Source organism: Sminthopsis crassicaudata, chromosome 1 (assembly GCF_048593235.1).
Source record: "Sminthopsis crassicaudata isolate SCR6 chromosome 1, ASM4859323v1, whole genome shotgun sequence".
In the NCBI taxonomy this organism is placed as follows: Eukaryota; Metazoa; Chordata; class Mammalia; order Dasyuromorphia; family Dasyuridae; genus Sminthopsis; species Sminthopsis crassicaudata.
In genome coordinates, this window is record NC_133617.1 from 417358685 (window position 1) to 417383508 (window position 24824).

General features: G+C 34.4%; 1 protein-coding gene across 2 annotated transcripts in view; it reads right to left on the bottom strand.

The window, feature by feature from the left end:
* Positions 1–20460: 20460 nt before the first annotated feature.
* AGTPBP1 (ATP/GTP binding carboxypeptidase 1) overlaps positions 20461–24824 on the bottom strand; it is a 192685-nt gene continuing 188321 nt past the window's right edge. For both annotated transcript variants that reach the window (XM_074280197.1, XM_074280199.1), the window contains exon 27: positions 20461–24197. In XM_074280197.1, coding sequence (XP_074136298.1) covers positions 24100–24197 — 98 coding nt within the window. In that variant the 3' untranslated portion in view covers positions 20461–24099. The remainder of the gene's footprint in view (positions 24198–24824) is intronic.

Consider the following 24824-nt stretch of genomic DNA (forward strand, 5'->3'; position numbering starts at 1 on the left):
AACAAGAACTTGAGAAATCATAAACACCTTCATTTTTTAGATGGAATTGAAGCAACTTGTCCATGATCACATTGGCAAAACCAGAATTAGAATTCAGGCTTTGTGAATCTTATGAATTAATCAAAATCATCTTACTTTGTATTTGTGTGTGCATATATATGTATGTGTACATATATATATGTATATTTGTTTATGTATGCACATATAGTATGTATATTGTACACACACACGCATATATACATATACATACATATACATATATATGTAAAAGCTATAACCTTTCTTCCATCAATGGAATGCAAGTTCATTGAAGGCAGGAACTATTTCATTTTTATCTGTATTTCCATTATTTAATGTCATGCTTGACATAGAATAGGTACTTTAAAAATAATAATTTAACTGGTTTCTAGTACAGCATGCTTGTTCCTCATTATCTCTTACACAAATCCCATTTTATCCCTCTAAATACTAAGAATCTAAATAATGTATTAATTTAAAATAAAATAGAAAAACATTAAACATAACGAGGCAACTCTGGAATATGTCCTTAAGCTCCAAAAAGGCAGAGACTGTGTATTCTTGCCCCCTTTGTAGTTATAGTATTTAGCAAGGCACCCTACACAAGTTGATACAGAAATATTCAATGGAATTGCTGGAGTATAATGCTATAATGGAATGATCTTCTTCTGGTATACCAATGATCCTCACTCCCAGTTATATTAAGGGATATGGAAAATTTCTTAAAACAAAACCAAACTTGAGATATGCTAATTTTTCCTATTTCAAATAAGATTAATTACAGCAAATTATTTGCATGTATTGTTATAATTAATTAATTATAATTCAAAATAAGAATAATTATAATAGTTGAAACTTGCATGGATTTTAAGTCTTAAAGACACTTCTCTCTACACTTCCATGAAATAGATAACATAGGTATTATTATCCCCATTTTGCACATCAGACTTTTATATAAAATTTAAAATACACTTTTAAAATAACACATTTGTAGAATCCATCAAAAACCTCCTTAACTACAAAAAAAAGCCTCTAGAAATCAGTGATTTATATAAATCTCAGCATTTCTGCCCTCAGGCTGTTCATAGTATTTTTAAAAAAAAGTAAGTCATCACAGCAGCCCCAGATCCCTTAGGTCCCTTTCCCTATTAAGCAGCTTTAGAAGAACATGGATGGATTCTCTTCTAGGTTATTATTAAGTATTGTGGAAGTACCTACTATGCCTAGTGGGGATTATCTCATCCAGCTAGCATATTCCAAGGGAATTTAGATTGGTTTCTGTACCCCAAGCACAGGCAAATAAGATTCAGAAAATAAGTGCCCTCTTAGAAACAAAAATTCAAAACAAAAAAAAATATTAATTTGGTTCTGATTTTGTTTGGAGAATTTGTGCTACATTATTGTTTTTTGTACAGTAAATTAGGAAAATGAATGATTCTTATTCAAATTCACTTCCTGAGGATGTTTTGAACAACAACAACAAAAAAAAAATCATAATACTTTTGTTTCACAGTCCAGTAAAAAAAAAGTATATTATTGTCATCTTATTTATCCAGAGGTCATCCTCTCAACCATCATCCAACCATAGTGGAGAACCCGAAGGTTAATATAAATGGCCTGGGAGCCCCTGAAGTCATCAACATAAAGTCTATGCTGTAGTGACCTATGCCCTTAACTCTTAGGAGGGTCACTGCAGTGCTCACTTGGAACCTATTGACTTATCTCACAAATGATTCTAGCTGTAAAGTCCTATTATTATGTCAATAATACAAATAACTTTTTCATCAATGATAAGACCTCTACTGAAAAGCAATACAGAGATGGTGAAGTGTTTAAATACCATGGGAAACCACTTTCTCCTTTGCCAAAGGGACACAAAGGTCTCATTCCAGCCAAAGGGATTAACTCCATTTTGAGATGCTTGATTCAATTATATTACCTAATTTTTGATGGTATATTTATTTTTATTTTATTTTTTATTATAGCTTTTATTTACCAGATATACACATGGGTAATTTTTCAGCATTGACAATTGCAAAACCTTTTGTTCCAACTTTTCCCCTCCTTCCCCCTACCCCCTCCCCCAGATGACAGGTTGACCAATACATGTTAAATATATTAAAGTACAAATTAAATACACATTGTATGTATACATGTCCAAACAGTTATTTTGCTGCACAAAGAGAACTTTGAAATATTGTACAATTAGCCTGTGAAGGAAATAAAAATGCAGGAGGACAAAAATAGAGGGATTGGAAATTCTATATAGTGGTTCATAGTCATCTCCCAGAGTTCTTTCACTGGGTGTAGCTGGTCTGCACTATTGGAACTGATTTGGATCCTCTCATTGGTGAAGATGGCCACATCCATGAGAATTGATCATCATATAGTATTGCTGTTGAAATATATATATATATATGTATATATATTACCTATTTTTAAGAGAAAACAGTAATATAAAATATTCTTCTATGAATTACTTAGCTCAGTTGTTCTCAAACTTTTTGCAGTTAACAAGGCCATTCATTTTAAATTATTATAATCTTTTAATTAAAGTCTTTAAAATTATTTTTTAATATCTGCAGCTAATGATAAGACTGATAATATAAGGCTGACTAAAAAATCTTAAGTCTTCTTATAAATTTTATTTACAATCTAATACCACTATAAACAACTTGTTTAGTATGACTAACATTAGGCAGTTAGTCAATAAATATTAAGTGCCTTTTATGTGTCAGGCACTGCTCTAAGTGCTGGATATACAAAAAGAAATAAAAGACATTCCTTACCCTTAAGTAACTCACAATCTGAGGGAGGAGACAACAAACAAATATGTACAAACAAGTGACAAACTAGATAAATAAGAAATAATTAAAAGAAAAAGGCATTAGAATTAAGAAAGATTGGGAAATCTCTATAGAAGATGGGATTTGGGGTTGTTCAGTTGTTTTTCTAAAACAACTTGTTCTAGAAATGTCCAACTCTATGATCCCATGTGAGTTTTTCTTGACAAAGATACAAGAGTGGTTTGCCATTTTTTTCTCTAGCTCATTTTACAGGTGAGGAAACTGAGGCAAACATGTTAAGTGTCCAGAGTCACACAGCCAGTCAGTATCTGAGGCTGGATTTGAACTCTTGAAGATGAAATTTTCGGACTTAAGGCCGAAATTCTGGGCCCAGTGCTATACCAATAAGGTAATGTTCTGATTGTCTCTCAATTGTAATCCTTCTCTGGGAGGAGGTTTCTTTTCTGTATAATCTTTTCCAATGTGAGCAGGTTTCTTGGGAGGCTTCTGGAGCCTCCAGCCAGAGTGAAGGTAGAATCTTGAATCCTCTTCTTCCTGAATGCTGGCTCTGAGTCTCCTCAAGCTTCCCTAAAGTTCTCCCAGGAAGTCTTATTCTTCTTCCAGTCTAGATTGTCTCTTTCCAGACTGCCATCCAAACTCAATGTCAGTCTAGACTGTCCCCAAATTGGGATTTTAGTTGGGACTTGAAGCCAGGAAAGTCAGTAGGCAGAAATAACGAGAGAAAGGGACAACCATCAGAAATGCCTAGAATCAAGAAATAGAGTGTCTTGTTCACGGAATAGTAAGCAGGTCATTGGAGAAATATGCAGAGGCATATCACAGACTGGAAAGGTCACCGGAAATTAGGTTATAAAGGGCTTTAAATGCCAAATAGAGGATTTTGTATTTGATTTGTAATGTTGTTATAAATGAGCTTATAATAATTGGGAAAGATGTTGAATTCACTATTTCATCTTCTAAGATGTTTTCCAACCTTCAGTCTACAAGCTTCATTTCCCTCTCCCAACAAATATCTAATTTTTGTTACAAAAATATATTTGGAAAATTATTTCAATTTATCTTTTTATTATAAATTCAAAAATTGTTTTCAATTTCACTGTGTTGTTTTATGGAGGAGGGGCAAATCTTTGTTGCTGAAATCAGAATTATTTTGCAAAAATTGGAAACATCACAGAATCACAAAATCTGAGAGTTGGAAGAGATCCCAAAGGCCAATTGATCCATTCCATACTTGTCCTGAGAATTCCTTCTAAGCAAATCCACTAAATAGTCATCTGGCTTTTGCATAAAGACCTCTGCTGAAGAGGAAAACCATTTACTTTTCTCAGGAGTCCATAAAGTTTGGGAAAACTGTAAAGCACAAAATTTATTTTTATATTTAGTTTATATCTGCTTCTTTATCCCTTTCACCCAAGGCTCCCCATTCAGTAAAATGAGTAAAGCAGTAAAAATACTTAACTCTGGCAATATAATCCCTACATACTTCCTTTTCTAGTTCCTTTCTAGTTCCTTCATCGTTATATGGCCTTATCACAGTCTTAAACCATCTTGACTTCTCTCATGTAGAGAGCCTTCTTGTCTAATCTACAATTCAAGCAAAAAATGGTCTGCAGGTGGTCCTATTGGCCTCAGTTTCCTCACCTGTAAAATGAGCTAGAGAAAAAAAACACTAATGTATCTTTGTCAAGAAAACCTCACATGGGATCATGTTTGATCAGGAGAACTATGAGTATATGGCAGCTTACTATATATGTTTTTATTGATGACTTATCCAAGGTGATCTCCTGGTGTCAAGTGTAACATTCATGTAGCTCTTGACACTGCTTCCTAATACTTGGATTTCTTTAAAAAAACTCTCTCAGATTCATCTCATCTTACCAATTATCAATGATATATATAAGATCAAATTTTCCTCCTTAAATTAGAATCTCTGGTTCATCCTGTCTATTACCCATGCAAATGTACAAAGGAACATTTATATATAAATATTTAAGATTATAGGTTTTGTTGCTGGTTCTATTTCTAGATAGTTAATCCTGTGAATGACCAGCCCTTTTTGGCACTATTCTCTTTTCTATGTTTTATTTGCTCAGAAGATCTATGTAAGCAATTTTTACCACCATCTTCCCCCTTTAAAACTGTCTTTGTCATATTTCAAGACTCCAGGATTTTTCTTTTACTTATGAGATACACTCCATCCCTAATCTATCATTTTTCTGTTTTAAATTGTGGTCTAAAAACTCAATTCACATTTCCAAACATCATTTTCTCAGGCAGCCTTTCACTTCCAAATCACCACTTCCAATAATGTGATGATAATCTCTCATATGCCCCAAAGATCTTCAGGTTCTTGTCCAAATTTTCATAATCATTAGAAATGCTTGCTTACTTAGCACTAGGTTCCTTCTGTTGACACCATTTGTCCCCACTTGAATCACCAAGAATACATAGTAGTTTTCATATCTGTCAAGTCTTAGAGGGCTTTGTGCCTATATATACAGGCGTGTATGTGTATGTGTGTCTTAGGAATGATGAGAGATCTACTGGACCAAGCAATAAGAAGTAATTCTTTTGGTACCTTTCAAGATGCAGACCCTAACTACTGCCATTTTCTTCTACTTCCTCTGACCATTCATTATTTGATCTTGTGTCTGAAAGCAATTGTTGATTCACAGTAACATTTATTGGAACACAAGATATTACTTCCTGAAATGGCCCATATCCCTCCTCTATAGGGAGAATCCCATTTCTAATTACTTAGCTCCTTTCCTTTCTCCCTTGTGTTACATTCTCCAACACTTCAACACCTGGACACAACTAAGAATTCTTTATGATCTTTTCCCATTCTTTTCCCTTTATTTCCTCCCTAAAAATCCTTCTTCTATTCTTCCAAAGAACTCTTTCTTCTCCATGATAACCTGGAAAATAGGGGTGAATTCCTTCAGTGCTTCCATTTTCTCTTCTCAGGAACATTTGGACTTGTGGCAATCCCAGGTTTTACTGAGTTCTGGTGGGAAGACAAACATAACATACCCTCTGTAGTTTTCTGCAAAATTATTCACCTCTCATTTCCTCATTTCTTGAAGTGACATCCACAAAACTTTGTTTTCTTTTGTACTTCCCCATCTCCACCACCCTTATTTGCTATAGCTATTTGTTACACTCAGTATTCAACCCTGGGGAATTCCTGCCTCATATATGTTAGAGGCTGACACAATATGTTCAACTATTTTAAGCATGTAATTGGCATATTCCTTCTATGAATGATCTCCTTCTGTAGATTAATTACTTCCTTGTCATGTTAAAGGAGTTTGCATACTTCAAAACTATGAGCTATGCCACGTAGGGTTATTCAAAATGTATAGATCATAATGGAGAGTTCTGACAAAAGATGACCCATTGGAGAAGGAAATGACAATCCAGTACATCTTTACTAAGAAAATTAGAACAGACTTCTAAGAGATAGTGGAGGACATAAGGGCCTGAAATGCTTTGATCCATGGGGTCATGATGAATTAGATACCAGTGAATATTTCAAAAACTATGAGCAAATGCAGAAAGGAACAAATACTACTCATAATTCTACCAGTCACTAGTTTTGAAATACCTCTTTGGATTTCCTTGGCTGTCTGGATTTCGGTCCCACCCATTCCCTGGCCACTGGACTCTCTTTAGTGAAGGACTTTGCCACATTCTAATGTTAGGCTGAAAGAGCTAAGGGATTAATGTCCAGAAGCCATGATAGGCCAGGAGTGGAGCAGTTCTCATCTAAATGTTCTAAGTTAATGTGATCTACAAACAGAAAAGGTCCAGAATATCAAGGACTAAAAACCATGGAAGAAAGGAAAGAAAGAAAGAAAGAAAGAAAGAAAGAAAGAAAGAAAAGAAAGAAAGAAAGAAAGAAAGAAAGAAAGAAAGAAAGAAAGAAAGAAAGAAAGAAAGAAAGAAAGAAAGAAAGAAAGAAAGAAAGAAAGAAAGAAAGAAAGAAAGAAAGAAAGAAAGAAAGAAAGAAAGAAAAAAGGAGGGAGGGAGGGAGGAAGGAAGGAAGGAAGGAAAGAAAGAAAGGAAGAAAGAAAAGAAAGAAAAAAAGAAAGAAAGAAAGAAAGAAAGAGAAAAAGAAAAAGAAAAAAAAGGAGGGAGGGAGGGAGGGAGAAAAGAAGGAAGGAAAGAAGGGAAGAAGGAAAGGAAGGAGAGAGGAAGGAATCAGTTAGGAACCAACCATGTCTTATTTCTATATCTCTCTAAACATTTACCATCACACTTTATATCTTTTCTTTTTAATACAAGACTTCACCAGTGTAGGTAAGTTTTAATAAGGAAAGTTCCTTTTCCAATGCATATCTTCAACTGTTTATAATCTTTTGTCTGGACTGATTAAGAGGTAAAATATTCAGGATCACACAGACTATATTTTTCAAAGACAACACTTGACACCAGTTCCTTCTGATTCTCATGTCAGTTCTCTATTTGCACTCTATTATGTTGCCTCTTTGCACATAGTGTTGTTTAGTCATTTTTTACATGTCCTACTCTTCCAGAACTCAATGGGGTTTTCTTGACAAAGATACTAAAGTGATTTGTCAGTTTTCCCTAGCTCAACACATAAGGAAACTGAGGCAAATGGGTTTAAGGCTTACCCAGGCTCACACAGAACTAGTAATATTTAAACTCAGGTCTTCCTGATTCCAATACCAGTGCTCTACCCCCTGCACACAGTAGGCCTTTAAAAAATGATTGTCTATATGCCAAAGAACTATCAAACTCTGTTTATCCTTTGATCCAGCAGTACTGCTACTGCTTCTATATCCCAAGGAAATCATAAAAGAAGGAAAAGAATACATCTGTACAAAAATATTTGTAATTGCTCTTTTTTTGGTGACAAAGAATTGGAAAACAAATAGATGCCTGTCAATTGGGGAATGGCTGAATAAGTTATAGTATATGAAAATAATAGAATACTATTATTCTATAAAAAGTGATGAATGAGCTGATCTTAGAAAGACCTGGAAAATTTGCATGAACTGATGCTGAACGAAACAAGCAGAACCAGGAATACATAGTACATAGAAACAGCAAAATTGTGCAATGAACAATAATAAAAGACTTGGTTCTTCTCAGTGATTCAGTGATCCAAGGCAATCTCAATAAACTTTGGATGGAAAATACCATCTGCAAACAGAGAGAAAACTATAGACACTAAATTTAAATCAACACCTGCTAAGTTCACTTTTTTTCCATTTCTCTTGTTTTTTTCCCCCTCTTGTGGCTTTTCCCTTTTGTTCTGATTTTTCTCTTCCAACATGATTCATAAGGAAATGTGTTTGTTTTTTAAAAAATTAATGTACATGTATAACCAGAAAAAGCAGGAAAAAATTATTGTTGAATCAATGATCTTGCCCTATAAGTTTATATCACTGTGATATAAACCAGAACTTCTAAAAACCTAATGACATTTTAGCATCCTTAAAATATCTAGTACAAACTGCTCCCATTCAGTAGAACATTTAAAAAGAATTAACCTCAATCTGCCATCTGCATGGCAGGTATAACAAAGGTGTGTCTTTGTTCCATCTTTTCTTTTCAGAATTGAGACTTTTGTTAGTGACAGCTGCTCAGAGCCCCAGTTTAAGTTAAAAGATTTGAATAACAAGAAAGTCTTGCCCATTGTCCCCAATCTAACATACTATCCTACCTCTCCCACCCACTGTCTTTTTTTCAAAATCTAATTGTTCCTGGGGATTGGCTCTCACAAATCTTTCCCTCCCCAAGAAAAATACATTTCATGATTTCCAGATCTAATTCCTTTCTCCTTCTTTTCTTTTGTCTATATGGCATAGGTGTAGTAACCTGAACCAGCAAGTCTATAATTTGGCTGTTTTAACAGTACAATCCACTTACAATAACTTAAGCAGCTTTATATCCCATTTCTCTGGATTACTTTCTAAAACCAATAATCTCTAGATGGATTAAAGGATTCATCTTTAGCAAATCCTCTTTCTTGCCATCAGTCTTTTCTAATATTCCTAAAGAAAATATTCAAGAAAAAAAGGTCCATTTAAATGAAAATTAGAGGAACATCCCAAAGTCACCAGTAACTTACAATTTCATATCTGGATTTATAAAGTGTGGGACTGGGAGCTAGGAAAATTCCAAGCAGTTGTTAATAAGTATAGTTGTCGATCAGATTCTTTCAAATGTACTAAGCAGAAGAAACACTAAGAAAACTTAAAGGATTCTAGAAAAAGAGAATTGACCACCTTCAAATATCAAATGATCAGTATAGGAATCACTTCTACATCTTAAATGGAATTAAGTTAAAATGATAGTAAAAATGAAGTTTAATTAAACATAATTAAAATATAAGGAAAGGGTTTTTTAACTGTTTAGATGACTAAGTATTGAGATTAGCTGCCAACAAAGGCTGTGAAATTTCTACTCCAATAAAAGCAACATCTTGGAGCTAAGGCTCGACAAATGGCCTCTTAGAACCACACCATAATGGATAAGCAGTCAAAGTCAAAGGTTATGAGCAAGTAGTTCTTAGAAGAAAAATTCAATTTACAACAACCATTTGAAATATTCCGAATCACTAACAAAAGAAATACAAAGAAAAAGAACTAAGATTCCCCTCATCCAGCAAACTGTCTGAGACAATAGAAAACAGAAACTGGGCCTTGGGAAAATAAGCATACATTAATACACTGTGACTGAAGTTTTGAATTGGTCTTATTATTTTAAGAAACAATATGAAATTTTATTTTAAAAAGCCATTAAACTGTTAATATTCTCTAATTCAATGACCCCACTAGTGGGTATATACTCCACCAAAAAAAAAAAAAAAATCAACCATACCAACCAGTTAGTAGTAGCACTTTCATGGTACCAAAAATCAAAAAGAAAATGATTACACATTGATTGGGAATGGTCATCATGTGTTATTGTGACCAAAAAAATGTAGAAAGTAAAGAAAGTGTGACATATAAATATAGATAATTGGGACTAGACTTGTGATTTCATTGGCATAAGGAATTCACAGGTGAGGAAACTCTATGCCAATGCAGGTTCTTCTTTGTGACTTGTAATCTCAAAGAGCTATTAAAAGATCTAAGGAGGCTAAGGATGCTAATCACCTTGTCAAGAGTAGAACTGCAACCCTGAATTCAAGACACTAGTAGTATCAAACTCAAATAGAAGTGGACCCCCATGGGCCATATATTGACTTAGAAAATCACAAATTAGCATTATTTATGTTGTATTGTATTTTTATTCATTTTGTTTTCACTATAATCTGTTTTCAGGGGCATTCTGAAATTTTGCTGGACCCTTGGATGCTCCTCATTCTGTCCATGCTGAGTTGATGTCTCTAGACTATACTATTCTGTCTCTTTAATATTATTACAACATAAGAAACAATGAATATAAAGAATTTGTAGAACCAATGGGAAGACTTTTTGAACTGATGTGAAATAAAGGAGATCAACATATGACCAAAATATTGTATTAAAAGATATCATTTACAGAATAATAACTGGTAATTATATTACTATTATTAATAATAAAGTAGAATTAATCTAATAATAATAATAGAATTAAGTTCTCAAAGATATTTATAAATAGCTTTTTTTATCCTCACAACCACCCTGGGAGGTAGATGTTGTGCTGCTCAGTGGTTTCAGTCCTGTCCAACTTAGTAAAGATGCTGTAATGTTTTGCTATTTCCTTCTCCAGCTCATTTTACAGATGAGGAAACTGAGGTTAATAGGGTAAAATGACAACTAGGATCCCACAGCAGTGAGTGTTTGTGATCACATATGAACACAAGCCTTCCTGACACAGGTCCAACAGCTGCTAAGTTATATCAAGAAATGTCAAGAAAAGCAACCCTGAATGTCAATCAAGCTCAGATTAATTTCCATGATTAATTTTTGTTCTGGATAGGATATGATGAAACACACTTCCCATGTTACATATGCAATGAAATACAGTTGCCTTAGTTTTCTTTAGCTATTTTGTTTTTTGCTGCTGCTGCTATTGTTGCTACAAAGGAGAGTTCATTAGGCAGAAGAAAGGCAATATAATTGGAAATAAATAAATTAAAATTAAATAAAAATAAAAGCATCTATAAAACTTAATAAATTCATCATTCTAAGTTGGAAAAATAACTTTTGGGATCTCTATGTTTCTGTTAATTCTATGTTTCCATGATCTCAACTCAGGTTTGATTTGGCCAATGAGCAACAAATTGATATTAGTTCATTTGCATGTCATATCTCACCTCAATTATGTCATAGTCCTCTTCGAGAATAAGGACAAACAATAATAATATAACCTAGCTAGATAGTGCAGTGGAAAAACCAGTGGAGCAAGAAAAATCTTTAAACACTTACTAGCTGTGTCACTGTGGGCAAGTCACTTAACCCTGTTGGTCTGTCTGTTGGAAAAGAAAATGGCAAACCATTGCATCTTGCCAAGAAAACCCCAAATGGAGTCATGAGGAAGAGTTAGACACGACTGAAAAATGACTAAACAACCACAAAAAAAGGAGACATTAGTCCAATGATGTTCCTTACATAAGACATTTGTTAAAAGGCAGTTATAAAAGCAGATGTCTTAGGTTGCCTTTCTGCCAAAGCACTCTCTTTTTTTTTTTTTTACTAATCATATGAAGTATAGAAAAACAGAAATTTGAGGTCCTTCTTGTAAAGTATCTTAGGTAATTTTCCCCTTTTTTGATTTTTGGGTATCAAATATGTCTTTTGAATCTCTCGTTTTTAGTGAAAATACTCCTGTTGTTTATTCATATTACAACTCCATGTCTGGGTGGATAGTCATACATACATCATTGTGACAAAAAAAAAAAAAAAAAAAAAGTAACAGGTTGCTTGATTCAGCACTTTCCTTTTGAGTGCTTAAAAATAATTATTTTATATCAAAATGACTTGTTGGTATTCTAGCAAACACAGGATGAGTTCCATCTCCATCTCCATTTCTAAATTCCCCATCAGCTGAAGATTGTTTTAATTGTGCTTATCAGGTTTCTCTACTATTCCTTGAACACCAACATTTTTCATCAAAATTTTATCATCTTGCTTCAATTCTTGAACTAGTTTTAAAATGTATAGTTACTGACTTCTGGCTATCTTTTTAGGTGAATTTCTCTAGGATAGACTAAATAAAAGTTTAAGCTAATCTTTTGTTTTTTAGTATTAGTTTGATACATTTGGTAATATATCAAATAACCACTGAACGTATCAAATTATCTCCAAAATAAAAAAAAATTCCACTTGTAAAAAAGTTATATTTATAAAATAGATTAAATTTTAATGTAATTTCAAGTAAACAAAAGTAAGAAATTTAGTTGATTTTAAATAGCACTACAAATAACCCTGCTGAATTAATGAATATCAAACATTTTGCTATATTAATACATAATAAAATATATTTAAAAGTTTGATGTTCCTAAATTTTATATTATTGGCATAGCTATCATAATTGCACATACTCTGTGCATATTAATTTTATATTCATATATTATAAATATAATCTCAATACTTAAAAGTCTAAATAACTCATCCAATACTGCATAATTACATTATAAAATAACAAGAGGACAACTTCTGTATGAAGTTCTTCATTTATAAATAGTAAGAAAAATTTTCTTTTTAAAGGTAGCATATAGAAACCATTCACTGAATATAAATGAATACATTCTGATTATAAGGCATGGCTTGCAATTTGCATTGCTAGAAGGAACTCTTGAATTGAAGATATCAAAAGAAGCATCTGAATATTTGAGTAGTAACACTGTATTCATCTAATATCACTGAGGAATGATGTATATCACATAAATGAAATTTCCAGATAACTTAAGCTTTCTCGTTTAAACACTCTGTGTGTGTATGTGTGTGAATGTGTGAGAGCAAGACAAACTTTTGCTTTTCAAAAAACACTAAATATTTCTTTGCTTTATAAAACAATGCATATTGAATGCAATTAAATGTTTCTTGTGGATTCAACGTTAAGCAATCTTTAAATGATAGACACCATCTATTGCTTATATTCAAAGTCTCTTTAGGTGTTAGCCACTACTAGAGCTTTCATTCTTGGGCATGGTTTTGAGAATTTATTCATAAAGAGAAATCAGAGGATGACTTTCAATAGAGAGCTATAATACACATGACCTTCTTAGAACATGCTTGAGGTGGAGGAGGCAGGCATCACACTATTTGTGGAAACTCAAAGAATTGTTTTCCTGTTTTGAAGTAAAGTCTCTTTAGGCAAGACAGTATGGTAACCCTAAAGAGCCTATATCAGACACATTTGATGATGGGACTGCTATTTTTCAACAGGATTTTTTCATCAGAAGTGTCAGAAACTTCCTTGTCCCTAGGGATGTGTCAAGAAGTCTGTTGTGTGAGTCACTGGATCCTGTATCATATAAAACTCATTATAAAACAGACTGTGGGCACCCATCCTGTCCGGGAAAGGGGAAAAAAAGAATCACAGAATGTTGTTAAAGCTGAAGGAGGTCTCAGACATCAGTCAGTCCAGCAGTTTTCAAACTTTTTTTAGACTTAGGATCCTTTTTTACATTCTTAAAAAATATTGATGACATTGCCGCCACTCCCAAAAGGTTTTGTTTAATGTGAGTTATGTCTATCAATATTTACTACAATAGATATTAAAATGAATAGTTTAAATATTTATTCACTAATTTAAAAATAATGACGGACCTATTCCATATTAATGTAAATATTTTAAGAAAAATAACTATATTTTGTGAAACAAAAGTGAGAAGAGTGTGTCATTGTTTTACATATTTTGCAAAATTTTAAATGTCTGGCTTAATAGATGACAACTAGATTTTCCAATCTGCTTCTGCATTCCATCTGTTGTAATACTGTTTGTCTTGAAGTATATGTAGAAAATCCAGCCTCATACAGATACGTAGTAAAAAGGGGGAGCAGTATTTTAATAAGCAAAGAATACCTCAGTACCATTGCAAAAATAGTATTGGCTTCCCAACTCCCTTGAAAGTTGTGGAGACCTCCAGAAGGGCTTGGGTGGTACTTTGAGAACTCTTGGTCTATTCCCATACTTCTTTTCATGAATGAAACAACTGAGACTCAGTAAAAGAAAGTAATTTGGGAATTTTTTGGTCTGACTTCTTCCAACCTAGATAATGCTGAAATGGGAAAAGTCCTCAGGCTCTCTTCCCAATGTGGTCCATAATATGAACCCCGTGTTCTTTCCTCTAGAAGATTATTATGAAGTAAGTATTTTGTAAAAAATAAAGTGCTATGTAAATGTATAGTGTCTTATATTTATTTTTAATTTATTTTATTTTAATATATAATATTTCATATATGTGTATATGTACATATATACCATACATATGTAATATATTTGTACACATATACTTATTGCACAAATATATATGTATACATATGCATTGTAAATATATATGTGTGCATATAGATACAATATGTGTGTCTATAAATACATATAAAAATAAAAACATTTTCTTTAAGTTTGAAGGATTATTAGGTGAATATCATACATAGTCCAGGCCTTGAAATTTTTCCTTATTTGCTAGGAAGAACTATTGGAATAGAAATCTGATGAGGAAATTCTTTCTTTCCATGCATATTAATACCTGAACTTCTATTTTAAAATCTTCAAGAATTGTCTAAAGCAGGACTTCTCAAACCTTTTCACCTGAGAAATTTCTACATGATACTGGGTATGTTGTTATATAAAATAGGTATACAGATCAAACATTTACTGATAATAAATTATAATTTCTCACCCCCCCACATTCAGTTAAAAAGATCCCATATAGATGGTTTACCTCTCAGACTTGTGGAGGAGGAAGGAGTTTGTGTCCAAGGGAGAACTAGAGACCATTATTGATCACAAAATAGAACATTTTGATTACACCAAATTAAAAAGTTTCTGCACAAACAAAACTAATGCAAACAAGATTAGAAGGGAAGTAACAATTGGGAAAACATTTTTACAGTTACAGGTTCTGATAAAGGCCTCATCTCCAAAATATACAGAGAATTGACTTTAATTTATAAGAAATCAAGCCATTCTCCAATTGATAAATGGTCAAAGGATATGAACAGACAATTTTCAGATGATGAAATTAAAACTATTTCCACTCATATGATAGAGTGTTCCAAATCACTATTGATCAGAGAAATGCAAATTAAGACAATTCTGAGATATCATTACACACCTGTCAAATTGGCTAAGATGACAGGAATAATGATGAATGTTGGAGGGGATGTGGAAAAACTGGGACACTGATGCATTGTTGGTGGAGTTGTGAAAGAATCCAACCATTCTGGAGAGTAATCTGGAATTATGCCCAAAAAGTTATCAAAATGTGCATACCCTTTGACCCAGCCATACTACTACTGGGCTTATATCCCAAGGAAATACTAAAGAAGGGAAAGGGACCTATATGTGCCAAAATGTTTGTGGCAGCCCTTTTTGTAGTGGCTAGAAGCTGGAAGATGAATGGATGTCCATCAATTGGAGAATGGTTGGGTAAATTATGGTATATGAATGTTATGGAATATTATTGCTCTGTAAGAAATGACCAACAGGAGGAATACAGAGAGGCTTGGAGAGAGTTACATCAACTGATGCTGAGTGAAATGAGCAGAACCAGAAGATCATTATACACTTCAACAATGATACTGTATGAGGATGTATTCTGATGGAAGTGGATTTCTTCAACATAGAGAAGAGCTAATCCAATTCCAATTGACCAATGATGGACAGAATCAGCTACATCCAGAAAAGGAACACTGGGAAATGAGTGTAAACTGTTAATTTTACCTTCTGAATCCAATTTTTCTTGTGCAACAAGAGAACTGTACGGATCTGCACACATATATTGTATCTAGGAAATACTTTAACATGTTTAACATGTATATGACTACCTGCCATCTAGGGGAGGGGGTGGAGGGAGGGATGGGAAAAGTTGTAACAGAAGTGAGTGCAATGAACAATGGTGTAAAAATTACCCATGATTTTGTTCTGTCAATAAAAAGCTATAATTAAAATAAAAAATAAAAATTTTTTTAAAAAAATAAAAAAAAAAGATCCCATATATGGGGTCATAACCTACATACAATTTAAGAACACAGCCAACAGTCAGAGGTGGTTCTTAAAGATATATGTCTCTAACTCCATGGTTGTCCCTCTATCCACCATTTAGCACTGCTTCATTTCTGCTTTCCAAACTAAGTTATTATGCTTCCCCTCATTCCCAAGGGCAGCTCTTCTGCCTGGCACACAGCTGGTTTATTGTCTTTGCTAAGTAGAAATGTTGGCGTCAACATTAGCCTCTATAACTTAATTATAGTACAATTACAACAGCCTCACCCTGAGTTCTCACTAGGTAGGGGAGAATAAGCACCCAGATACAGTCACATCTATTTGGGGAAGTTTTTGAGGGGAGGAGTTATAACTTAGATACACTCATACCCATAATAAATACCACACTATTTCACCTTGTGAAGTGTTTGCAAACCACATCTCCTGTATACAAAGTGATGTATTCAGTGGTCATACCAATGAATATTTAGATCCATAAATTCCAAGGGAATCCTGTAATACAAGTGGTTCCTTTGTTGATATCAGCATTGGAATGGGTCTTTGTTATTCTTTGAATCTCAGACACCAAATATGTCTAAAACTAACTCACATTCAGTGATAAGAGTGATACAGAGGCAACAAGAAAGATTCTAAAGTTACAGCTATTATTGAAATATATACACATGTGTGTACATATATATGTACAAACATATACATACATAACATATATGGAAAATATACATACATACATTATATATAATAGTATAATATATTATATTACATTGCTATATTTTATGTAGGTATGTACACACACATATTATATGTTCCAAATTAGATGATGTAGCAATTGTTTATTTGCATGCTTTAACCAAACTGGATGCATCACAAGTACTCCATTTACTAGTTACAGGTTCAGAGCTAGAAGGAAACTTAGAGGTCATCAAGTTTAACTCCCTTATTTGAAAATGAGGAAAATAATGAGTAACTTACCCAAAATCACAAAAGGGCAAAGTTAGAATTCAAAAACAGTTTCAAACTCCCCACCCAGAATTCTTTCCATTACACCACTCTTTATACCAACATTTAACTTGGGGGTCTTCAATATCTTCCTTGATTTTTATTATATTGTCATTTACCTAGCTCCTTGATTATGAAAAATGGTTAGTCCTGATATGAGAATCACAGGGTCACAGAATGTAAGACTTGGAAGATGCCCCAGAGGTCACCTTCTCCAATCCATAGCTGAAGGAGCACCCTTTACAACCTGCTCAAGTACTGGTCGTCCAGTTTTTGCTTGAAAGACCTTGAGTGAAGGGGAACCTGACTCCTAGGGAAATGTGAATTTCCTTTTTGCAAATTCTATGTATCATCAATGTTTTGGCCTCAGAGCCAAGTAAAATAATATTGAATCCCAGGATCAAAGATATAAAGGGATCCTAGAACCAAATGATCCCAAGTTTTTCATTGTATAGTTGAAGACACTGAAGCTGTGAGAGGTTAGATGCAGATGAGTCTGTCAGAGTCTAATCCATGTAGATCTTTCTAAGTTTTAGCTCATCATCATGAGCCTAGACATGTGACTTGGAGTGAACTTGGAGTGACTGAATTCATTCTATAGATATTCTTTGCAGGTATCACCTCAACAAAAGAAATCTCTATGGGTGACCTAGGACTTGATGAAAAAAAAATATCATGAACTAAGCATTATGTCAATAACAAAATTTAAATACTGAGAAGAGTGGAAAAAGGTTTGGAGCAGCCACTATGGGGATTAGTTTAGAAATTCATAGATTTCTGAGTAGCAGTGAGGACTAAGCTGAAATTCAGAGAATCAGACTTAAGGCTGGAAGTGACCTTAGAGACCATCTAGCCCAGACTCCTTGTTTTATAGATGAGAAAACTGAGGTTCCAGGAAGAATGATTTCCCAAGACCATACAAATAACAAATGGAAGAACCAGGATTTGAACTTGAGTCAAGTCAGCAAACAATTATTAAGCACTTACTATAATTATCCCTTCCACACTGCAGGAGTTAGGGGTGCAGCAATCTTGTGATCTGGAAAATATGTGTAAATCTTCTTTTTGGCCCTCCCTTCCTACCAGAGGAGAAGTTTGAATTTTTTTTCTTTTTCTTTTATGGGGTGTTCATAGTACTTGGAACAAGTAGATGGTACAATGGATAGAATAGAGCACTGGCCCTGGAGTCAGGAGGACCTGAATTAAATCTGATCTTAGACGTTTAACACTGACTCGCTACCTTGAACAAGTCATTTAACCCCAATTGCCTCACAAAGACAAAAGATTATCCATAATATTTTACTGAAAAAATTTGTGTTAATATTTAAGCATATTTTATTCATTCAGAGTTTCTAAACTTTTCCCATGCTTTCTGCTGCTCTTTAGTGTGTCTGCTGCTTCCACAAAGCTCCCCTAAAATTTCCATTTAATTTCTTATGCTGATCTGGGATATATTGAAATCTCAATGGAGAAAGTCATGTTGTGGAAGAGATAATTGCATATGCAAGGTCTGCTCTTTCTGTTGTGTCATGCTGCCCAAGAATTCATATTGGAGCTAACCAACACACCTAATTTCATGCATAACACAAGTCCCTCTGGACCCTACTACCTGAAAACCTCATGTTGGATTTCATCATTTCACCAGGGTCCTCTGGTATCCAGAAGGGAGTCAAAGGTAACTAGGTTCTCTGGCAATGGCTCCAACCCTGACCAATGTTGTTGCCTCAATTGTGGGGATTTTCTGTATACTAATTCCATCTAGTCACTAACAGATTAACTTTTACACAGAAATAATTTACTTCCACAGGTATAATCACTCACACACACACACACACACACACACACACACACACACACAAAAACTTATTCTCCCAACTTGGAGGGGACATAATCTCTCCTCCCATGCACTATCTCAGTTTCTGAGGAAGGGAAGGAGATTTAGATTTATAGCATAGCTCAACTCCCATAGTACACAGTTCCAAGTCCAAGTCCAAAACCCTTTGGAGGCTCAAGTCTTAGGTTCTCAGGCTTTTAAGAGCTTTCATGTCAGGCTGGCTGGTTATCTCATCTCACCTGAAAGCTGGGTTCTAAGATTACTATGGCTTGGACCCCTGAATCTATGAGGAGTATCTCCAGATTTTGTAAAAAAGGACAAACAATACAGAACAGAAACAAACACCCCTACACCTATTTCTCAGTAGAGATAAAAGAGAGGGAGCAGAGGAAGTAAAGTCCTTCCCCCTCTGACCAGTTTAGTTCATAGCCTCTGTGGATGCTGTGGATGCTATGGATGAACTGGGCTCTTCACCTTCACCACCTGCAACAGATAAGAGGAGCCCAAAAGAATGAGCAGCTCAGCCTCATCAGTTTTAAAGATTCAAGCAGTCAGTCAAAGGAGGCTACCCTATCCACATGGTAGGGGACATAGAGGGCTCCAAGGCAAACTGGGTTTGCTCAAAAGACCCCTCATTGGTGTCTCCATATTAGAACTGAGTATATTGAAAGAAAGGAAGGTTATATTTGTCTCTAATGAGGCTGTCAGCTTCACTGGAGTATTAACAAAGAAAGAATGTGATTTAGTCAAAGCCAGGAATTGGCAATTCCTCTCTTTCTCCATTTCCCTTTGTCTGTCTTTCTCTGTAAGTCTGTCTCCCTCCATCCCTCTCTTTCATATCTCCTTCCCTCTCTTTCTCTTTATCTCTCCGTCTCTTTTTTTTTTTTGCCCAAGGTGACACAGCTAATAAGTGTCTGAGGCCAGATTTGAACGCAGGTCCTCCTGATTTCAGGGCTGGTGCTCTATCCACTGTGTCATCTAGATGCCCCTATTTTTATATATTTTAATAATATGTAATTGCCTTTAAGTCAAAACTTCTTAACATGGGAACTTTTGAAAAATATATTTTAATAATTATGTTTTAATATAATTTGATTCCTTTATAATTTGGTGTATTTTATTTTATTCATTTAAAAATATTATTCTGAGAAGCTCCAAAAGCTTCACCAGACTCTGCCAAAAGGGTCCATGGCACAAAACCACTTAAGAACCCCTATCTTAAGTCCATATTAAGTCTTTTCCCCCTTTATGTTACCTCCCATTTCCTAGGGTCTTTATTATATTATACAATTAAAATATTTGTAATATGTGGGGATTTTCTCTGAAAATCACTGCTTTTGCTCCTTCAGCCTCTTAACCTTTATATTCCTTTTCTTTCAGATTTCCTGCTCCTGTTATGAACAAGTTACAACTGCAATCAGTGTCTAGCCTTCACCCAGTCAGTTACACAAATTTTTCATATTGTCTTGGCAAGATATAAATAGGGAGCAACTGAGCTGGACCCAAAAAACAGCAAGAGATCAAGTCAGATCCCATTTTGGAAATTATACCATGCTTTCAAAGATGCCAAACTGCTTTGTACAAACTGAAAATTTGATAAGCATGCTGTTGTAGGCCAGCAGCTCAAGCTCATGATAGAAAGAAATGACACAACTGCAAGCCATCAAACCCTGAATATAAAGTTTATTTAATCAGCACAAAGAAAATATATTCAACAAGGATGCAGCACAGGGAAATATAAATATCAACAATGCAGCACGTGGAAGTATAATTAACAAGAATGCAGCACAAGGAAATATAAATATCAACAATGCAGCACATGGAAGTATAATTAACAAGGATGCAGCACAAGGAAATATACTTATTAACAATGCAGCACATGGAAGTGTATTAACAAGTATGCAGCATAAGGAAATATAAATATCAACAATGCAGCACATGGAAGTATAATTAACAAGGATGCAGCACAAGGAAATATAATTATTAACAATGCAGCATGTGGAAGTATAATTAACAAGGATGCAGCATAAGGAAATATAAATATCAACAATGCAGCACATGGAAGTATAATTAACAAGGATGCAGCACAAGGAAATATAATTATTAACAATGCAGCACATGGAAGTGTAATTAACAAGTATGCAGCATAAGGAAATATAAATATCAACAATGCAGCACATGGAAGTATAATTATTAACAATGCAGCATGTGGAAGTATAATTAACAAGGATGCAGCATAAGGAAATATAAATATCAACAATGCAGCACATGGAAGTATAATTAACAAGGATGCAGCACAAGGAAATATAATTATTAACAATGCAGCACATGGAAGTGTAATTAACAAGTATGCAGCATAAGGAAATATAAATATCAACAATGCAGCACATGGAAGTATAATTAACAAGGATGCAGCACAGGGAAATATAATTATCAACAATGCAGCACAGGGAAATATAATCTGCAAGGATGCTGTACAGGAAAATATACTCAGCAAGGATGAGGTACAGATTCAGGTCAATGCAATCTCCCTCATATCCATACAGAAACATATATAGCCAGGAGAGTATATTGACTTCTATGGCAGTGGGAAATCTATTAAGTCTGAAGAACATTAATTCCTTAAGAACTGGCTTTTTTATGCCCCAGACAGCTGTGAAGCCATGTCAACAGCTCAAGCTATAGTTAACCAGACTAATAAGTCTTATTTGTAGTAGTAGACTTCAGGTGTGGGGAGGAGAGAGAGAGATAGGGTAATAAATAAATCCAGCCTATATGGCAAGGACCTAGTGGTTTTTACTTCTATGGCATATATCATACCTTTACCCAAATCATTGATAAAAATGTAACACTACAAAGAATTCTACTGAAGACCTTTGAGTATGTCCATTCATATGGTCTAAAACCATCAAACTCTACTATTGTATGGTCCATATTTCTCCATCTTTTCTAAAAGAAAAATCAGTGTTTATCAAATGAAAACCTTTATCAAATACTTTGCTAAAATTTAGGCAGGCTATATCTGCAGCTCTTTATTGACCAAGTCATTTGGGTAACACTTTCAGAAGAGGAAATGAGTTTAGTCTGGTGCAACCTATTTTTGAGAAGGCTTTCATATCTTTTTGTTATTAGATTGGAGTTGGAGGTTGAGATATCATTTTATTCCTCCTTTTGAGTGTTTTATTCATATGAGACATATATTTTTGTACATGCCTAATGCAAGAATTTCTTTGTTCTTGACTACTTTGCTATCAAGAATGTGTTCTATTTAATTGAAATAGGAGGTGAGGAAGAGAGAATAAATGATCGTTAATTGAAAAACTAAGAATAAAATTAAATCTCCATTAAAACATTTAAATTATGAATATCATTACAATTATGAGGGAGAACAAGGAACAGAATAAGAGGAAAACCAGATGTGCAACAATACAATTCATTTTCCATTGGGAATATCAAAGTTCCTATAATATAAATATTTTTCTAAATAACATTAGTTGAAAAACATTGGGGGGGAATGTGCAGAATTGTAAAAAATAAATTATTTCCTTTTAAAAATAACAAACTCTATGATTTCTGAAATAATTAAAGTCAAACTCATTGCCTTTTAATTTTCAAGTTGGATTCTCTATTCTCTTTTGAAAATTGGGAACGTGTTCCCTTCTTCCATTCTGTTCTCCACAGTTTTCCAAATGTTTGCCATAGCCCTCTGCAAAAAAGCTTATTAGTAGCAATAGGAAAAACCCCAGGAGTGTGATTTGAGGAACTTGCTTAAGAGATGTGTCATCATCATCTCTGACTGCCTGCTTCCCTGTGGAGTCTCAATGTCTGTCTCTCCACACACTTTAGTGTGCTGTCCATTTCTCTCCACCCCCTCTTGCTTCTGTCTCCTATAGTACTTTTACACAGCACTTGTCCTACACTTTGTTCTTTGCTGCTGCCATCCCTGCCTCCAAAGTTATCTTTATTTCATTACCATAACCCAGGAGCCCTAAACTGCTGCTCTTTCCCAGCAGCCTCTGATCTCAGATTTTATATATACATATACATTTGTTTTTGTATGTTTATACATATATATGTAATATATATATATATTCATATTTTTAAATACATTTAATCCCTGCCACTCTTATAGACCATATGGATGGAGGAAGAAGAAGAGGCATAAAATTACTGACATTGTTTACAGAACTCCTCATATGCTCTTGACAAGAGTCCTCTCTGCACGCACTTTGAGTGGATATATTATCTGGACTCAGATTTAAATATGAATCAATGAATGAATGAAAGTGCTAACTTTGTGTAAAGTGCTATTTTAAGTGCTGGAATGACAAATTCTCAGGGACCTAACATTCTAATAGAGAAAGATAACACATACAGAAAGGTTTAGCTACAAGTCTGATGGAAAAGCTTCATCCGCAATTCTTACATTGCAGTGGTAAAAACAGCAATGAATCTTCTTTAAGGTCATTTCCAATGATAAAATCATATCTATTTCTGATGATGGAAATTTTGATGGCACCAGAGTTAAGAACTTGCTTTTCTGGATATTCTAGTAGCTGTGACTGCTTTGAAAGAAAGGGCTACAAAATCTCTAGTTAGTTGCTGACTCAAATATTCACAAGGGTACACCCCTGGCTAGTTTCTCTTTAAGGGCTCAACTAGAATCAGGACTGATGGTTTGCAGAGGGTTGCCATTCCCAGGAATCCTGGGCTTCCCAATCATGAGTAGCAGTTGGTCAGCAACTGGTTTTGCTGGTGGTAAGAACAGCAAATCTACTTTAATATTTACTCCTCTGAACAATGGTTTTGTTAAACCTGAATTAAAGTAGGCCTGGTCATCTGGAGAGAGGAGTAATTCTGCTGTTTCCACAATTCTCTGACTTATCTATCCCACTGGGAGTAGCTGGTACTGGAGCCTTTTCACCACAAGGTTTGCTCCTCTAGACAACTGACTCACCATATATAAGATAGCTAATTAAACACGAAGATACAAATAACACATCAACTTTTGTCAAAAAAAAAAAAAAAAAGCCAGTGTAACCTGTAAAGCATCATTCATGTCCCTTGGATCAGCAAGCGTTCTCTGAGCATGCAGGGAAGTTGGGCCTAGTACCACAAACCAACTACAAACAGACATAAAATGAGCTCTTCATTGTGTACAATTTTCCATCCTGATTTTCATTTATGTAGTATTTATCACCATAACATCTAAATACATTACAAAATAAAAACATATCAAATTATTAAAATAACAAGCATAATAGGAGTGGGCAGGTAGCCTAGGAAATTTGGGCAATGTCAGCTTTGTTGTTATTGTTGTTCTTTTTTTAAACAAGCAGATCCTTCTTCATGGAGAACTCGACATCTGGAAAGTTTCCGCTTGCAAATTCCAGATGTTCTTCGGTTATCTGTGAAAAAGAGAAGTTCTAATTTTTGCATTAAAAAAATTAAACCAAATGTTCATACTTCTCACTCAAAAGCAATGAGACAAATTACCTTGGATGTCATTTTTCCCCCTAGAAGATATTCCCTATGAAAGCAGACCAGACATGGAAAATGTATACTCACAAGAAGGATTCCCTAAGACTTCCTTTTAAATAGGGAGATTGAAATGGCCACCTGCATGAAATCTCTTATAATTCTTATGACTAATCAGTGGTATATAGAGGACCAAACACTGGTCCGGAAAAAGGTTATCTGAGTCTTGTTCATAACATTCCAGGTTGTTGAGCTATTCATCGATTCTCTAATTCATTTACCATTCTTTTTCACTTCTACTCCTAACTCAGTGAAGTACTATGAGATAGCAATGAGATAAATATAAATTAAATTGAAGTGAATAGAACTGGGAGAACATTGTACATAGTAATAGCAACACTGTACAATGATCAACTGTGAATGACAGTTCTTCTCAGCAATACAACAATCTATGACAATTGCAAAGGCCTCATGATGAAAAATGCTGTCTACCTTTAGAGAAAGAATTGCTGGAATCTGAATGCGGATTGGGGTTTCACTTCTTAATTTCTGGTGTT